General features: G+C 31.2%; 1 protein-coding gene across 1 annotated transcript; it reads left to right on the top strand.

Moving 5' to 3' along the window:
* Positions 1 to 2775: 2775 nt before the first annotated feature.
* On the top strand, positions 2776 to 17194 carry LOC132728445 (CD109 antigen-like; the record flags this gene model as incomplete). The annotated part of the gene is made up of 22 exons (XM_060714087.1): positions 2776 to 2915; positions 3848 to 3922; positions 4311 to 4471; positions 7673 to 7698; positions 8004 to 8157; positions 8384 to 8454; positions 8866 to 8991; positions 9282 to 9321; positions 10593 to 10677; positions 10850 to 10940; positions 11260 to 11487; positions 11719 to 11949; positions 12651 to 12767; positions 12922 to 12987; positions 13202 to 13396; positions 13658 to 13807; positions 13952 to 14023; positions 14606 to 14677; positions 15072 to 15177; positions 15588 to 15614; positions 16445 to 16480; positions 17159 to 17194. Coding segments are annotated over exons 2-22 (2140 nt in total), but the record flags the coding sequence as incomplete, so codon positions are not given.
* Between the last annotated feature and the right edge of the window lie 309 nt (positions 17195 to 17503).

The raw sequence follows: 17503 nt of genomic DNA, 5'->3' as shown, positions 1-17503 counted from the left end.
AGCTTGCAAAAATTATGTCACGGTAACAACCAATAATTAAAGATATATTCTCATAAAATAAAATAGTTAGTTATTTCTATACCCTGCAGTATTTTAGTTGTGTAATATGTATGCAGTATGTTTCAATAGCACATATTCGGCAGTTTTGATCGAGACAGATGTTGGTCAAGTTAGTTCCGTAAGAAATCTGCTTTCGAAACTGAAAATAAATTACAAAAATTGTATATTTGATTTCGAAATGGTACTTTGGACCTCCAACAAAACATTGATTTGTTATCCGACTACGTTGTTGCCAATAAAATATTTCTTGTATGAATTTCCTTCCTTCCCGAACTTATAGCTTGCATAAACATTATCTGCTAGCTCATTTGAGGATATGTTGCCTTCCATTGTTGTTCCGGCATGTTTGTGATAAAATTTATAGTTATTCAAATAAAAGGTCAGAGCAGGGATCTTTCAATTTGTGGTGACCCTTAGAAATCTTTATCCGATATTAATTGTACTGCGACGGACAAATTAAACAATTATCAATTATTGTCTGCCTGTGATCCTTGAATTTATGCAGTTATCATGGTGCACCAAAATGCCTGTCAGTATTGGTATTCATTCACTTTAATTAAAACACAGCTAAAGACCACCCTTTAAGATATACTGTGCTCAAATTTGATATTAGAAAATACTTTTAATTGCTACACAGTCTCTTTGTAAATATAAATCTTCACACAAAGTAAATATGTTATGTTTAAAATTCTTCACACAATATGAATATATAGCGTCATTAAAAAACTGGCAGGTTTTTGAAATGAGACCAACTTAACTTGACCTGTAATAGGGAGTTCAGCTTCCAGTACATTGTTTATTTATTCTTGTTTAAAATAAGTCATATATATCATGTATATTCAGTAAGAATTTCACTGATTTCAATAGTTTTCTGTGACAACAATATTTAACTTTAAGATGAGCATACTATATTTTTAATGTTTCATTTAGGAAAATAAAATTTACAGATACACCTCTTCGACCTTTAAGCCGCTACACACAATATTTTGTCTTTTTAACATATAGGCGGTCTATTGTTCAGAATAAACGGTAAATCTGCATTTAAAAAATGAATTATAATATCGACTATTAATATTATTTAAGAAACTACACAGATAAAAAAATCATAAGGTGACTTTTTGTCGGTGAAGTAGCTTCGTGTTCTTGAAGTTACTTGCAATCGCTTGAGTAGAACCAACGATTATACGTAAGCTGGCTGGAAAATTTTTGAAATGAAATTAAGGCACGTTGTTGATACGCGTGATGTTATTTTGACGTCACAGTGTATGCCATTAAAATCTCAACGTTGTAGATTTTTTCAATATTTTTAATGACATTGCTAATCCGTATGCTATTCATCACCCAGTCACAATCATGCTAAAATAGATTGTGCAAATGTTTAACCGCTTTAATTTGATCTAACACTTAAGACAATGCATGTTGACTGGTTAAAACCGGATCTGTCATTATTTTACCCGATTAAACGGTTTGATTTTAGTTTTGAAATCAACGGCATTCAGTTCTGTACAGACATTGGTAAAGATTATTTTCATTTATGTTAATTTATCGAGCTATCGGACATCTCTCTTTGGGTTTAAAATATCAGTGTAATATAAACAGTGTTTGACAATCTTTAAGAAAACATGGAACGCCTGATAACTGTCCGAGCGTTTATAACGTCATCGAATGTCAGAGAGAATAACTAATTGCCTGTTAAAACCTATTATCTGTATGTTGAATTGTCGGTGGGTTGCGAAATGAACAGGTTGGAAATAAAAGTAAAAATATAGGAACACAGTGAAAGGTACAAAATAGCGATAAATTCAATAAATAAGCATACTAAATTAAGTATGAACAACACATATATAATTATGCTGAATTTGGTAAATACTTTTATGTGTGAAATAATTATTTAAGTTTCATAATACAAGTTGCATTATAATAGTTATAAAATAACTTCAGTGTGTAACATCCAAAATAAAAAGACATTATGCATAATAATTTAATAATGAATAACAGAAATAAGTGTTTATTCCTTTGCAAGTCTGTAGTATAAAATTGATGCTTCATATCACTAGAAAGATTTTTCCCATTGATCGTTATGTTTTATAAATTATATAAAAAACGATGTTGATGGACATTTAATTATCTCTCCACGTATTGGATTGTCAGGGAGAGTTTGTTTTACTATTTAAAAAAAAAAAATTAAAATGAGCTTTAACAAAATCTATTTGAAATATTGTTTCATTTTTGTAAAAAATATTTAAAATAACTTATACAAAATATATTAAAAAAGCACATTATCCCAGTTGTTAAGTGATATACTCGTAAAATTCCTATACGTAAATACACACGGAAGAAATGGAGACTGTAAATGAGAAAAAAAAAGATAACAAAAAGGCGATGAGAATTGTGATATTTTTATGCTGTTATTCATTTTTATGGTAGTAGGGGAATGACCTAGATTATCTCCATCGATACTAGCGCTTACGTGCATAAACATCACACACAACAATGCAAATTAGTAAACAAGGAGAGTATCACAGTAAGATACGAATATGATAAACAAGAAGGCGCAACGGTCACGAAATGCAACCACACAATGTCAAGGTTGTAAGCAGATAGTTTAAAACTGAAATTCATGCCCATTTTCTTCAAACTCCTCCCTTTTACGTCAATAAAAACATATTCTTTTTTAATTTGATTTTTGTTTGGTAAGGAACAGCTTGTGAAAAAAGGACAATGTAAAATGTTTGGTTATAAGTTAAAAAATTGACTTATACTTTGCCACAAGTATAGTCTACAATATTATTTAGCTGTAAAGTCTAAAAGAAGGACGTCGGGTTACTGAATGTTTTAGAAACTGGATATGAAAGGTGAGCTTAACATTCCTTAGTTTCTTTGCCAAAATTATCTTATTGTAAAATATTGGAACATTTTGTTTAATTATGGCATGACGACATGAAACTGATTATTTGGAAACACAAAATCTTCATTAGGAAAAGAATGTATTGCCATATTGTGCATATTACTTTCACATTTCATAACAAACATTTACTTCTGTGAAAAAGTTTATTTGTTTTCTGCGATGTATGCTACGTATGGGATAGCTTGAAATAACAACATATACTTAATCAAAGATGAAGATAAAATTAAAGAGAAAGATGAAGATAAAATAAATAAGCTATTTCGGACAGCTCAGATACGTTTTGCTATTTGATAACAAATTCAGCCGATGACTTTTTCTGTGTGCTAATCATGCATTAAATTGAAAAGGCCAATTACCATTGTTTGAAATACTTTCAATTCCTCAAAACTATCACTTTAATTCGAACGCAAAAAATATCCACATTATTTTGAGTGTTTGTATAATTATATCAAACTCTAAAATATAATGCTACCTGCCAACGAATAAGTATTATTGATAATTGTAATTTGTTACATATTTACGTGCTTTACATAAAGCGACACGGTGTATTATAATTTTATTATCATGAATATTTTTTTATAACTTAACTATGTTTCACAAGCATCCAACGATACCGTTTATAATGTAGGCAGCTCGTCCATTGTGTTTTTCTTTCTCTTTTATTTCCTTTGTGATATAATATGATATTTAACAGTTATTAAAATGCCATTTGTATTTTCCAACTTTTTAAATAATATTCAGTATATTTGCATTTTGTGTCTGCATACCATCATGCTCGCGTTGTTTGATTTTTTTAAATATTTCTTTTAATACTACTTATACTATAGTCTCTTTTTACCTTTTACTATACTTAGTGTGCAATCATTTTTTATATTTTAGATCATTGGTACAAAGAACCATCAAGATGTTAATACAATTGTCAATTTTTCTATACTCCCTCTCAGCCATCGCCGGGTAAGTATCTCCATTAAGAATGAGTGAAAATCCGCCGGTAGATAAAAAAACATTTGTTTTTTCGAAATGTTTTAGACGGCACTCCGATAAATCACTTTTTAAGCTCAATATACTTTTCCCTAACCGTTACACTGAATAGTGGTATACATACTTCTAATGAATAAATCTTTGTGCAACATTTATAACATTGAATAATGATTCGCCTTATCATAATTTTCACGTACATACAATCTTAAATAATTATCCTCAATTAAGTAAAAACGCGTATATGAATGCATCAACCTATAATACAAAGTTTAATATGTCATGACAATTAAAGGTGACATTTTTCTCTAAATGACGGTTGAAGAAGGTGCAGAGTGAACATAATTCCTTTATTTATTTTTAGGACATATGTGGCATATTTTCCAAATTCACTGATACCTGGTATCCCGTTGAAAGTTCGAGTTCTGGTTCAAAACTCTCGAGGTCCAGTTTCAGTTCGCGCCGGTCTGAAATTCGCAAATAACGACTCAGTTGTTGCAGAAAATACTATCTCTGTGAATAGTGGTAAGTTCATATAATTTAAAAGAACATTTTATTAAGATCTCAGTGATAATAAATTGTTTATATAAATTTACTTTAACTATATTTTTTAAAAATGCAATTAAAGATACATCATTGTGTGATAATACGTGAAGAGTATTTATTGAAATTTGGTGTTATAATATAACAAATGTCAAAGCAGGACGTTTCTACGGTGTCCTATTTCGTCCACAAAATTTCCGCGTTAAATTGGTACTAAATTTTGCATGTGTTAAATTTCGCTGGTATTAAACGATAAGTACCGCTTTTTCTATAGACCAGGGACACTTTTACTACCATATATAAAATGATTAATAACTCAATTGAAATTATACACAATTGAAGAAATGAAAGCCACTTACCATTAAAAGTTGACGGAAAGGTCTGATAAAATCCATATATTTTGTGATTTTTTTATTTTACATTAAAGGCGATAATTAACGCGTGTTAATAATAAAATTTTGTGGACGAAATAGGACACCCGTACGATTCACCTTATTTAAAATGAATTGTTAGAAGAATTGTGAGCCGCGAGGTAGTTAAAATGAATGGTTACCGATTTCTATCCGCCTGGCGCCTGGCATAGTGGTAGGAATTGGGAGGTACATGGTATGCAACCAAAAGGTGTCTCATAAGTCAAAATGGCTGGCCCTTTCAGTAGGGGTGACACTATAATAAACAAGACCTTTACCTTTACCTTTTATATCTTTTATATTTTTACAGGAAATTTCACAACTCATCTACGCAAATCATCAAATAAATAATAATGCCATTCAACTTATTTCTGTAGATAAAATTGTCAAAGTCAATCACTTTTTCTCACGAGCGTTTATTCTCGGACTGAGATATAAGGTTCTGTGTCATAGCTATCAATGCAAGGCGTCATTACAAATATGTGATAAATAAAACAAATAAAAGTATTCTATTTACTTATCTATTAAACAAGTAATATACACTTTTAAATTATTTCTTAAGCTACAGTCTCACTTACATCCCGGCAGAGCCCCGGCAGAGCCCCGGTAGACGTCCGGGGTGATCCGGGAACGACCGGGGTACGACCGGGAACAACCGGAGTACATCCGTAACTCTGCCGGCAACGTCCTGGATGATCCGGGATGATCCGGGAACATCCGGCATTCGACCCCGGATGGAATAAAATATTTAATATCACCGGGGTGGTCCGGGATGATCCGGGAAGGTATAGCATTGCCGGCTTCATCCTTAGCTCTGCCGGGAACGACCGGGGTTATACCGGGGAAGCACCGTAGCTCTGCCGGCACAAACCGGGGAAGATCCGGGGAATGATATAGCCGGTAGAGCTACGGTAGAGCTACGGTAGAGCCCCGGAAAATGCCGGCAGAGCCCCGGCAACTACAGGCAGAGCCCCGGATGATAAACGTAGAGCTACGGTTGATCCCGGTAGAGCCCCGGCAAAGCCCGGATCATTTCAAAAGAATAACGACAATTTGCGATGATTGCACTTGCTGGTATTAAAACCCCTCCCAATTCCCTTCTATCCTGTATGGCATAAGGATTTTTCAGAAAATCGTCATGAAATACTATTCTGGAACAATAGATATTATATAAAATAAAAATTATGTATCAATATTATCATTTTCGGACGTTTTCAATCCACCGGGGTTCTACCGGGGCTCTGCCTGGATCGTCCTGGGCTCTACCGGGGCTCTGCTTGCATCGACCGGGGCTCTGCCTGGGTCAACCGGGGCTCTTCCGGCGTCATCCGGGAACGACCGGGGAAGCACCGGCATGAACCGTAGCTGCACCTGGGCTCTGCCTGGATGATCCGGAGCATATCCTGGGTGGTTAGTTGAGAACTACCGTAGTGCTGCCGGGGTAAGTGTGACCGCAACAATAATTTCACCCCGGATCGTCCCGGATCATCCCGGTAACTTACCGGGATGATCCTGGGCTCTGCCGGGAGTAAGTGAGACTGAGGCTTTAAAGATGTAATTATGTTGAGTCTTCTATAATCCTCCATCTAACTTAATTATTCTTGTATCATATGTTATCAACAAAATCATCACTATTGTAAGGCAAAAACATTTTTCGCACGTGACTAAAGACCGACATACAATTGCAAAAACGATGGGCTATTGTTTTCCTTATATCTTATAATTTCAGTGCAATACACTTATCATTTCCGATCTTTAGAATGAGAAATCATTCCGGTATGCAGAGATACGAATAAAGATTATGGTGGTCTTCTTTCAATTTAAATAAAAAATCGTCTATTTATCTTGCTACACACCTGTTTGTTTTGTACTTACTTTACTTCCTATTTGTTGAACAAGTCAAGCATTTTAGTGTGATACATGATCTATAATCTCAGTCGCAACTTTTCGGCCTTTCGACAGTCTTCGGATAAGGACCTCGAACACAATATTATGAATACACAGAACGGATACTGTTTTCCGGTCTTACCTACGCTAAGAAACTAAACATGTAAACAAAATAATAGTACAATATTGTGAGTTGTTGACAGGTTTTTTAACAATATATCAAGTAAAAGTCTGCCTAAAATAAGCAAATTCAAAGATATTAAAGTAAACAATACATTATGCTTCATACTTATTACTATAGTTGTAGAAACCGAACGTACAAAATGCCATCCAGTTGACGTTGATAAAGTATATCAAATGGGCATATTTAAATTAAGAATGGATGTCAGACATATTTTCAATCATAATTGTACAAACTTTGAAGATAGAAAGATAGACTATATTTTCCTTTAGATGTCAGTCATTTTACATTATCGAAAAAACACTCTCTGTTTCTGTTTACATCTGAAACCAAGTGTTTCCGAGGTTATTTATGATAATTTCTGATTATTGTCTGTAATATGTCATAACAAAAGTGAAAAAAATTAAAGAACAACTTTATGACGTTATTTAAAAAAAACATTTAAAGTTAATTTTACAATTACCTTATATCTTTATTGGTGTCCTTTATTTCTACAACTTTTCACAAGAAGCTCGTAATAAGCAAGATGTTATTAATTCATTAGAATTTCGTACATGTCAACAATTTCTGATTATCTTTTGCTCTCATATGAGTCATTCTTAAAATTGTTTTATTTAAAAATTATGTTTGCATGGGATCATTTTTATAAAAAGATTTATTTGATTCCGACACGATTGTTTACTATATAAATTTTCTTTCTTCCAGGAATGTATTCGACTATACCTATTAAAGTAAGATTAAATATTTATTCATATATTGTATAAGTAATTTACACTCAGAATACTTCCATAATTATGATATCGAAGACTAGTTGATTGTTTCCCAATGTTTTATCATAATGTTATTATTACTCGGAAAAACCTAACTTCTTCACAGATCACGAAAGTTCTATAAAGCTGTGATTAAAATATTAAAACTTCTGGCAATATAATAATTCACTTACATAATATTTAAGACCTTTTGCTTCTGCGATATTTTGATATTTTTACTTGTTGTTTCAATGCATACTAGTATTGTGTTGTTTATTTTTACTAAGTTTCCAAGTACATTGCTTCCCTCGAATTATCGAGCATTTATAACGGGGTCTGATGGATTGGTCTTCACAAACAGTTCAAGAATTCACTATAACGACAGGAGCTTGATGGTATTTATACAGACAGACAAAGTTCGTTATTCGGCAGGTCAGACAGGTTAGAATAGATATATCGTAATGTCTTGGCGTAAACCGATGCTGCATTCTATACTCTTACACCATCTTTAGATTACATTTATAGAAGCAACTTTAGACGGAAAATAGCAATAAATATAAGATAAAGGAATTTTCGATGTGTACAATAAAGTTGTACATTTGTTTTATTTTCTCTTAAAATTGGCTTAAGATACCAGTATTAAAATAATTTTTGTACATAATTTCAGTGAGATATCGGGCAGTATTTCTTCTTCCCAATCTTATGGGTTTCCAGGGAGAAGCGACCGTCATAATTCAGGTAAAAATATAATATCTGTTCATACATTGACACCTAGATATAAATTTATATTGTTCTGAGTGCTATATTGAAACATGAATGTCTCTTTGTGAAATTTTAGAAAGTTATATGTTCAATTAACAATTGACGTACTGTTTTAGTATTGCAAAAAGCTGTTTATTATGATATTTTTGATGAATCTTAATATATCAAAATTTATGTCAGAAATATTTGACTTATGCAATAGACTAAATAATACATTTAAATTATACAAAAAATATTTCATCATGCATTACAAGCCCAGGAAATGCACCACTATAGAAAATATATCTACATTGATACGCTACAAATAAATCTAATCTTTGATTAATAAAGTATACATTTTTGTGAGCCTTTCAAGCTTTAGATATAAATAGTTTATGTGTCGTTAAGGATGGACAGGAAAATAAAATCGAGACAAGAGGACCACATTTGGTTAAAAATGGGGTTATATCTGGAGAAATAGAGCTCAGCAAATACCCCGTGTTCGGGAACTGGACAATAGTCATTGATGTTATGGTAAATTTTAAATACATATCTTTAAATAATATGTTTGTAGAACATACATTTTATTAATTGAGTTACGCATCAGTAATTACTTATGTATGAGTGATCATTATGAATAATTTATAAATTGTGCTTAGAATGGTACATTATCAAGTGATCATAAACTAGCCGTCGCATGAAATTAAAACTTATTTAAATATATGAACATCAAATATATGACTCAAGCTTATTGTTTTGTATGTATACAAAGACAAAAGGGAACTGTTCTCAATCACAATTAATAAAATGAATTTATATTGTAGGGGAAAACGCATACACAGTATTTCGAAGTCAATGAATATGGTATGTGCTATTTATATTCAAGATACAACCCTTTTCATTTCACTTTTATTTTATTTTAAAATCTTTAAATGCATGACAAAGTTTTACTTAGAAAAATGTATGGATATACGGAAGTGTACGGAGTTCCGTATATCATTAATATTCGGGTAGAAAAACGGAAACTTGAAATACGGAGATGTACGGGACCGTATATTATGAAAGTCCGTATAAGACACAGTTTTCGGTACACTCAAATTTACGGGATTTGTTGTATGATTTAAAATATCTCGTTATTTGCATAAAAATATACAACACAAAATGGTTTTCTAGCTCAAGGCCTTTCCATTTGCTTTGGTTTATACAAATTTATTTTAGTTCGATTGTGTTGGAAGCTATAAGCTTATTGAAACACTCTCGAATCCGTTCCTGGAACCAACCAGTACTAAGCAATGAATGTAAAGTTTCTTGCTCAAGGAAACAACGGCTTGCCCCTGACAGGGTTTGAACCCACGCGGTTAGCAATCCTTAGATTACTAGTCCGACGCGTTAACCTCTCGCCCACACCGCCACCTAATTTGCTTTGTAGTCTATATTCGGTCTGTTTAACGCCCGCGGGCATTTATTTTAACAAATTTAGAATATCATTCATTCATTTATTTATCTATTTCATTTATTCATTCAGTTATTTCTTCATTTTTATTATTTTTTTGGGTCGTCAGACCAAACAAATAATGGTAACATTTCAAACCCTGATAATGCTTATTTGCAAAATCCACAAGAGGTCCGTCACGAACTCCTCGAAGTGGTTACTTCCCTTCATAAGTACACTTATGCCGAAAATATAAGGGGAGATCACTGCATAAAGATTGTCACATGACAGGCGCATTAATGTTCAAACCTTCTCAGAGAAGAAAATCATTTTGTTACGCGGATAAATATCATTTTAATCAATGAAAATTGCTCGGCTATTTCTGTAAAGCTTCGGATTATTATGATCGCCTAAATGAACATTTGTTATTTAGACTTTCTGAAAAATAAAGTAAGGATGTTGACTCCAGGACAGGGACGTCTTTAAGCAGTCGACGATCGATAATCAATTTCATCTTAATTCGACATAAATAAAGATTACAAACCCTAATTTATAATAATGTGGTTTACTTCAGGCTGTTTTCTTATAACTTCCCCCTTGGTCCAGGGGTTATACGCTCGTTTAGGAAGAAAACCAAAAATATTTTTAATTTGATATTATTTTTATGTATTTGTTAAGTTATATATTTTGTTTATACGTGCAGTCTTGCCGAGGTTTACCGTTACGTTGACAATACCTCCTATAGTAAATACATCACAAGCGTCTCTTACAATCGGTGTAAAGGCAAGGTATGCTGAATTTATTTTTGTAATTTATGAACGAATAGTGAAAATAATAAAATAATGCGTGATTTAACAGTTATACGAATGATCATTCCGTTTAACACTTATAGTGATAAATTAGTTTTGGAACAATTTTTACAGATACCTTACATTCTTTTAATTTGGACCTATTTTTCAGTTTTACATTCAAGACAGATGTTATTGGAAACTGCACTGTTTTACTGTATAATGAAGAGAAGCCTTCGAAGAACCTAAAGCTTTTAAATGATGTAACGTTGCTTTCTACACACTATATCTATATAGCTTACATTTCATTTATTTTTCAGATCTTAAATTTCTCTTTAACTCCATATTTTTATGTGATAAAAACATTGATTATTATGCCTTATTTACCTTTACATCAGCAATACTTTTTAGAAGAAACTTTGGAATTAAGTTTCTCTGGAACATTTTGAATTACTTTGTAAATATTTAACATCTATACATCCATTTTATATTTATCACAAATGTTATTCACTCTATCAATATTACATCATGAATATAATTTGGATTATAACAGATGGTAGATTTTTAATATCATTTTTAAAGATAAAAGGTACGACAGAGTTCACTATCCAGATGTCAAAGGTCACAAGGGAATTAGATATAAACTCAAATATTAAAGTCAGAGCTCTGGTAACCGATAATGCAACAGTACTAACAATGGTAGCCGAGCGAAGATTGAATATAGCTTCAAATAAACCACAGCCGATAACTTTAACAAACATTGATGCTTATAAAAATAGCTATTTACCTGGAATGACTTATCGTGCAAAGGTAATAAGAGGTCTTATAATGTTTCATCAAAATCACACTTCATAACATAACTATTTAGTTGTTATATAAATAAGAAAGGCAAAAGAAATAAAAGTATGCTCAATTATATTCTTATATTCATGATAACAATGCAGGTCTAAATATTTTGTCAATAAATATTTTTGTAAGAACCATTTATTAATTACTGTTTAACTCTTTATTCAAATAAATGACTTTTCACAATTTTTTCAGATTTTTGTTGGAAGAAATGGTAAATCACTAGGAAGAAGCGGCCGGCTGACAGTGACACCATCGGTTACTACGGCAACATTGAAATATTGTTCTCACAATAGTCCCACTTACAAATGGCTGAAAGTAAACACGGAACGCAAAAGGTCTTTTACTATAAATTTTGACGAGTCTGGATATGCTGACCTTGCATATTTGGATAACACTAAAAATGTAGAGAAAATATCATTTAAGGTTAGTTTATCATATGTTATCCTTAATTATTTTCTAGAATAGTCTGATGATAGATGTTGATAATCGGATGCTTGGCAAAATTGCTGTCTTGACTCGAGTCTGTTTATTATTTGTAGTGGTAAAAATATGTAACTGGCTAGGTCATGTATCAGCGAATGCAGACCTTCGCATTTACAGGGAAATAAAAACAACTTTCAAATTAGTCCTGGTCACTTGCTCCTTATAGCTAGCTGTATGTTCAATTCCCGGCAGGGATTTTATCATGTATGGAAGCTATCAAGGTGTAGCTATGACACGTTGGTGGTTCTGAATGTTCATCGTTCGTTTTATAATGCCTTTCTTGGAATTGTGTCACGTGATGTAGATAACCTAGTTTTAAATAAGATATTCTACTTAAGCCAGTGTTTCGGAGCATGTATCTATGAATGCGTCCACAACCAAAAGGAATCAAATTAAACTAAAGTAATTTTCAATTATGCCGTATTGAACAGCATTCATTTTTGTCTTCTAATCTTAAAGGTCGAATGATTAAGTAGTAAAATTATAACATGTCCTGGTATATGAGTATATGACATGCTGTCTTCTTCCTTCTTCAAGCCTGCATAAAACGATAATTGCAATATATGTGTACAATGTTATACATATTACTAATTTGAAAAGGCTATAACTTGAAACTATTTCTAACAAATATTATCTTTCAGATTATATTACAAGACACAAGTATTCAGCTAACTTCTGTTTCCGATTCATTTGATATTTATCCTCTTTCGGATAATAAACCGTTCCTACGGATGAATGTTAACAAGTTCAGAGCCAAGGTAATATTGAATAAAAATAGCTATTTTTTAATTTGGTTGACTCAAACTTGTTTCTTTATTTTAATTTCCCTAGAAACAACTAACAAGTTTATATCTTTAATTTTTGTTGATAATAATGGATTGGCACTTATTAATTCATTTAGTTATATTCAAGGCCGGCGAAAGCATTGTTATCGACGTAACTGCAACGGAAAATCTAAACGGAGCGTTGACATTTGAGGTAAGATTTCCATTTCAATTAAATTTTAGATAGAATTATTTTAATTAAAGATAAGGACACTTGATAACCATTTTTTCCTTTATATATATGTAAGTTAATTAATCAATAAAACAGCATTCGATAAATAATCATTTTATCATATGTTCTTGAAATTATGAAATACCTATTTTTCTTATATGGTTAAATTTAATTTCTTGAAAATGCACCACCGCAGGTGTATGCAAGGGGTATGCATCTTATATCAGAACGGGTAGTCATAAACAGTGCTTTAACAAAGACACATACTATGCAAGTAACAAAGGATATGATTCCAAGTGCGTTTATCATAGTCAATCATTTGACACAAACTGGTCATCTTATCGCCGACTATGTGTACATACAGGTTGAAGGAAATCCATTCAAAAATGAGGTACTTCTCTGTGCTTTTTGTTATTTATATTTCATTGTATATGTTCTTTTATTGAATTTATGTAGTTTAACCTCACTTTGCAAATGTAATTTGCTTTCTTGATATGTGATAAATTATACATATAAAATGTTTAATTGATTTTTATTTCAAAATTCAAATAACACTGCTAACGCAAACATTATCCTTATTTAGAATAAAGTATTCAATCTTTGTCTTTCACATATTTGTATTTGAAGACAAAGAACTTACTTGCTTTTTTAGGTAGAAATATCATTAAATGACACAAAAACACAGCCAGGGGAGACGGTAAACATGCATGCATCAGCCGACCCACATTCAACTATCTATGTCTTAGCAGAGGATCTCAGGAACCGTGTGTTTGGTGTTGACAACGACATATTTTGGACAGACGTTTGTTATTTTATCATGATTGTAAAATAAATTAGAAATTTTTAAAAGAATTAATTTAACAGTAAATCATTTCTTTTTAAAGAACACAATTTGAACTTGTACTATTTAACAGTACAGTACATAAACAATGCTATTAAATTATAGATTGTACGAGAGATTGTTGATGCGAGTCCTAGTATACCGCAAAATATTAGAAATCATGGAAACAGAAAAAAGGTACTGCATTTTGATCTTATTCTTAACGATGTAAAAGGACTTGATTAAACGACAAGCCACTGCTTTTACTAATAGTTTGTTTGTTTTGCGCATATCGGCACATTAACATATAATCGGCAATAGGTGCCGACCAGCATAATGATAAAGCTTAAAGCTGAATAGTCAATTTTTTGGAGACAAGTTTAATATATCAAAATTAATTCAAGAATACATATTTCATTATGTAATCGATCAGTTATTTGTGAATTTATTTTTGGCAAAAATTATAAAATGTACTTTGACAAGATTTGCTTACTAATAGTGGAACAATTAAACCATTCTGAATCTCATTGAATTGAACCTTGTTATCCTTTTTATATTTGTTAACTGATCATTTGATTTTATAACAGTTATTATAAGTTTGCGAATTAAGTTTTAACGATGCATTACTATCCGCGTTTCGGAAAACCCATCTCATTAACAAATTATTAAATTCTAATCATTTTCTTTTATAAAATTCAAAACTGTAACGTTACATGGACATGATTATTTCTACTTTATTCACCGTGTGTGTTCTTAAATTTAAATTGACATTATTTCCAGCGGGCTGAACAAATAAGACAGTTGGCTAAACGTTCATATGGGAATCTTGGAGATTTAGACGACAAATATATTGTATTTATCAAGCATTTATTATTGTATCTTTTTTTATTATTTTGCAAAATAATATCACATATTTTTCATGGTCTTAGGTATACCAAATCAGATAAGCTGTCTTCCCGATGTTTCCAATATAGTTAATGTTCAAGATGAATTGATTGAGTCAGTTTGTGGCATATCAGATTGGACAATCATTTACTTAACACTATGTCAGCATTTTTCTGAGGATAGAATCTATCTTTATCAGGACTACATGGTCTTAAAATGATACATTAATTTACTTTTAACTTTAATTGAAACATTACTCCTATGTAAGGATTTGTGTATCAAAAAAATTGTACATTACCAAGTAGTTTTTTTCTGTGCAAATAATCAACATAAATTGAGTTGAGTTATATTTTATTTCAAGGAAAGTGGATTGATAGTTCTTTCGGATGCAACTGTTTCCGAGAAAAAGCTAGATTTTCTTACTTCAAAAGGGTATAAACAAGAATGTACTCGACGTGTATATCAAGGTGAGAAATTTTATTTTATGGACGTTTTCTGGAGTTTTCATATAGACATATAGGCAAAATTAAAAATGTTCAATAGAATTTCTTTAAACTTGGCATGCTGTTAGAATATGATAAAAGAACCATTTTAAACGAAAAAAATGGGGTCACCGTTCTCATGTTCGAGTTATCTGCCACGAAAACGTCCTTTATCGTTGTGTGTGTGTCATTCATTAACAGAGTTGATAAACGAGATCACTGCAAGCATAAACAATAGAATGAGTAACATGTTTTGTGATAACAAAAACTTATTATTTCCGAACACTGTACTTCCCTTTAAACCAATATATTTCAAAAATATATTCGATATACAATTCAAATTAGCATTTTTGCAATTTATACAGAATATCCATATATTTATCATTTTGCTTCAGGAGGATTGTTTTCATGGGGCGTTCATGGTAACGATTTTATTAATGTTTTTCATTCAATATATTTTTAGATTATATCTTTTTCTTAGGATGTTTCATGACACAATATTCAATACTGAAAGACAATTTTATATAATTTCTTTTCTTTTGAGTTTTACTCTCTGTATTTACCACGGTTTTCGACTTATTTCGTCCTAATAACATATGTATTTTATCGTTTCAGTTTTGAATGTTTGAAATGTTTAAAACATTGCATTACCATGTAATTAAGTTATTGTTTGCAATTAAACGTTTGCCAAAAAACAGTATACTGGCTTCAATTGCATATTTTAATAAATACTTTTTATAAGCAAACTGTGATCGATTTCGTATTTTGAGAAAGTTGTGTAACTTGTAGCTCATATTATAATGTCAAACGATCAAAATTATCCGGGGAATGCATGATTTAATTTGAAGAACTTTAAAAAAGATATATATATATTGAAAAAAGGGTATAAATTAAACATTTTCTTTGGTGTCTACATATTAATATCGTCATTTTTCGACTCGTCATTAAAACAAAGTACATACGTACGGTAAAGTCGAATCAGCTGAAATTGACATTGAATTGGAAGGTGTTGGATTTGGATTTCTAAACATCAAATAATTGTTTACAATTTTAACTTCTGTAAACACTTCATAAAGAGAAAATACGTATATGTAAAATTTGTCTACGCATGTGCACACATTATCATATATATTTGTTGTTTAGGGCTTTTTAATTTTTTAACATATTTTAAGAGGTTTACATGTTCTTATGTTTAGAAAGACTTCATTTGCTATTGAGCATATAAATGACATTTTGGATTATTTTGTTTCAGCTTCCAGTTCTTCTTCGAACAATTTTGCTCTTCAAGGTAACAATTAAATAGATACAAAATGTTTTACGAAAATAAATATTCTATTTTTCATCACGTTTTATGCTACAATAGTCAATACTTCAAGTTATTGTATATTTTTTCGTTTGTTTAAGTGTCTAATTAGTCTGTTTTTACCACGGTTTTGAGTAATTGCATCCAAAAAATGTCTTTTTTTTTTAATAACTTTTTTGCAAGATTAGATGTTCAAAGTTTTGAATATTGAAAATTGTATAAATGCTTTTTAACGTTCCAATAATCCAAAGTTCTATTGTTAAAATCAATCGCATTTTTGCAATATAAAATATTGAACTATGATCCATTATATATAATATATATATGTGTTTTGGAAGGGAGCTGATCAGTTATAACAAACGTTATTATCTGCTATTGTGATTTTTTTACATCAGCTAAATTAAGCACAGACACAGCTTCCTCTGCATGAGTGATGGTTAGTTAATATGATATAGAAACTTTCAAAATTCTCCCTACCAGTGCATGGATTTTGCGATTGTAAAGAAAGATTCCTACCTACCGATCCATTGATTTTTTTTAATGATTTTACCCAAACAAACCTTGTCTAGGCCTTAGTTGTTATTATGTTCATGTTTGTTACGTTAAGAAAGATTTCACCTGTTGATGATTTGATAATGGACAGTTTGAATTACTATATTTCAGGTTCCATTCCTTCTACGAACGAGTTTAGTCGTCAAGGTAACGATTTTTTTCATTATTTCATACAACATATGTTTCGATTTTATCCTAATTCTTACATGATGTTTTATGCTACTATTTTCAATACATTAAGACATTGTTATATCCTTTCTTTTGTTTTGAGTTTTATTCTTGTATTTTACCACAGTTTTGAGTATTGTCATCCTAAAATATTTTATTGTTTAGTTTCCAGCTTTGGGCGTTTAAAATGCCCAAAACAACAAATTACTTAGCTATTTAGTTAACTGTTCTTTAACGTTGTCAAAATATAAATTAGTATAATTTTAGTTTTTTCTCAAAAAATTGCAT

Source organism: Ruditapes philippinarum, unplaced genomic scaffold (assembly GCF_026571515.1).
Source record: "Ruditapes philippinarum isolate M1 unplaced genomic scaffold, ASM2657151v2 ctg233_1_1_1_1, whole genome shotgun sequence".
Classification (NCBI taxonomy): Eukaryota; Metazoa; Mollusca; class Bivalvia; order Venerida; family Veneridae; genus Ruditapes; species Ruditapes philippinarum.
The sequence above is the reverse complement of the archived record's forward strand: the minus strand, read 5'-3'. Positions and strand labels throughout refer to the sequence as shown.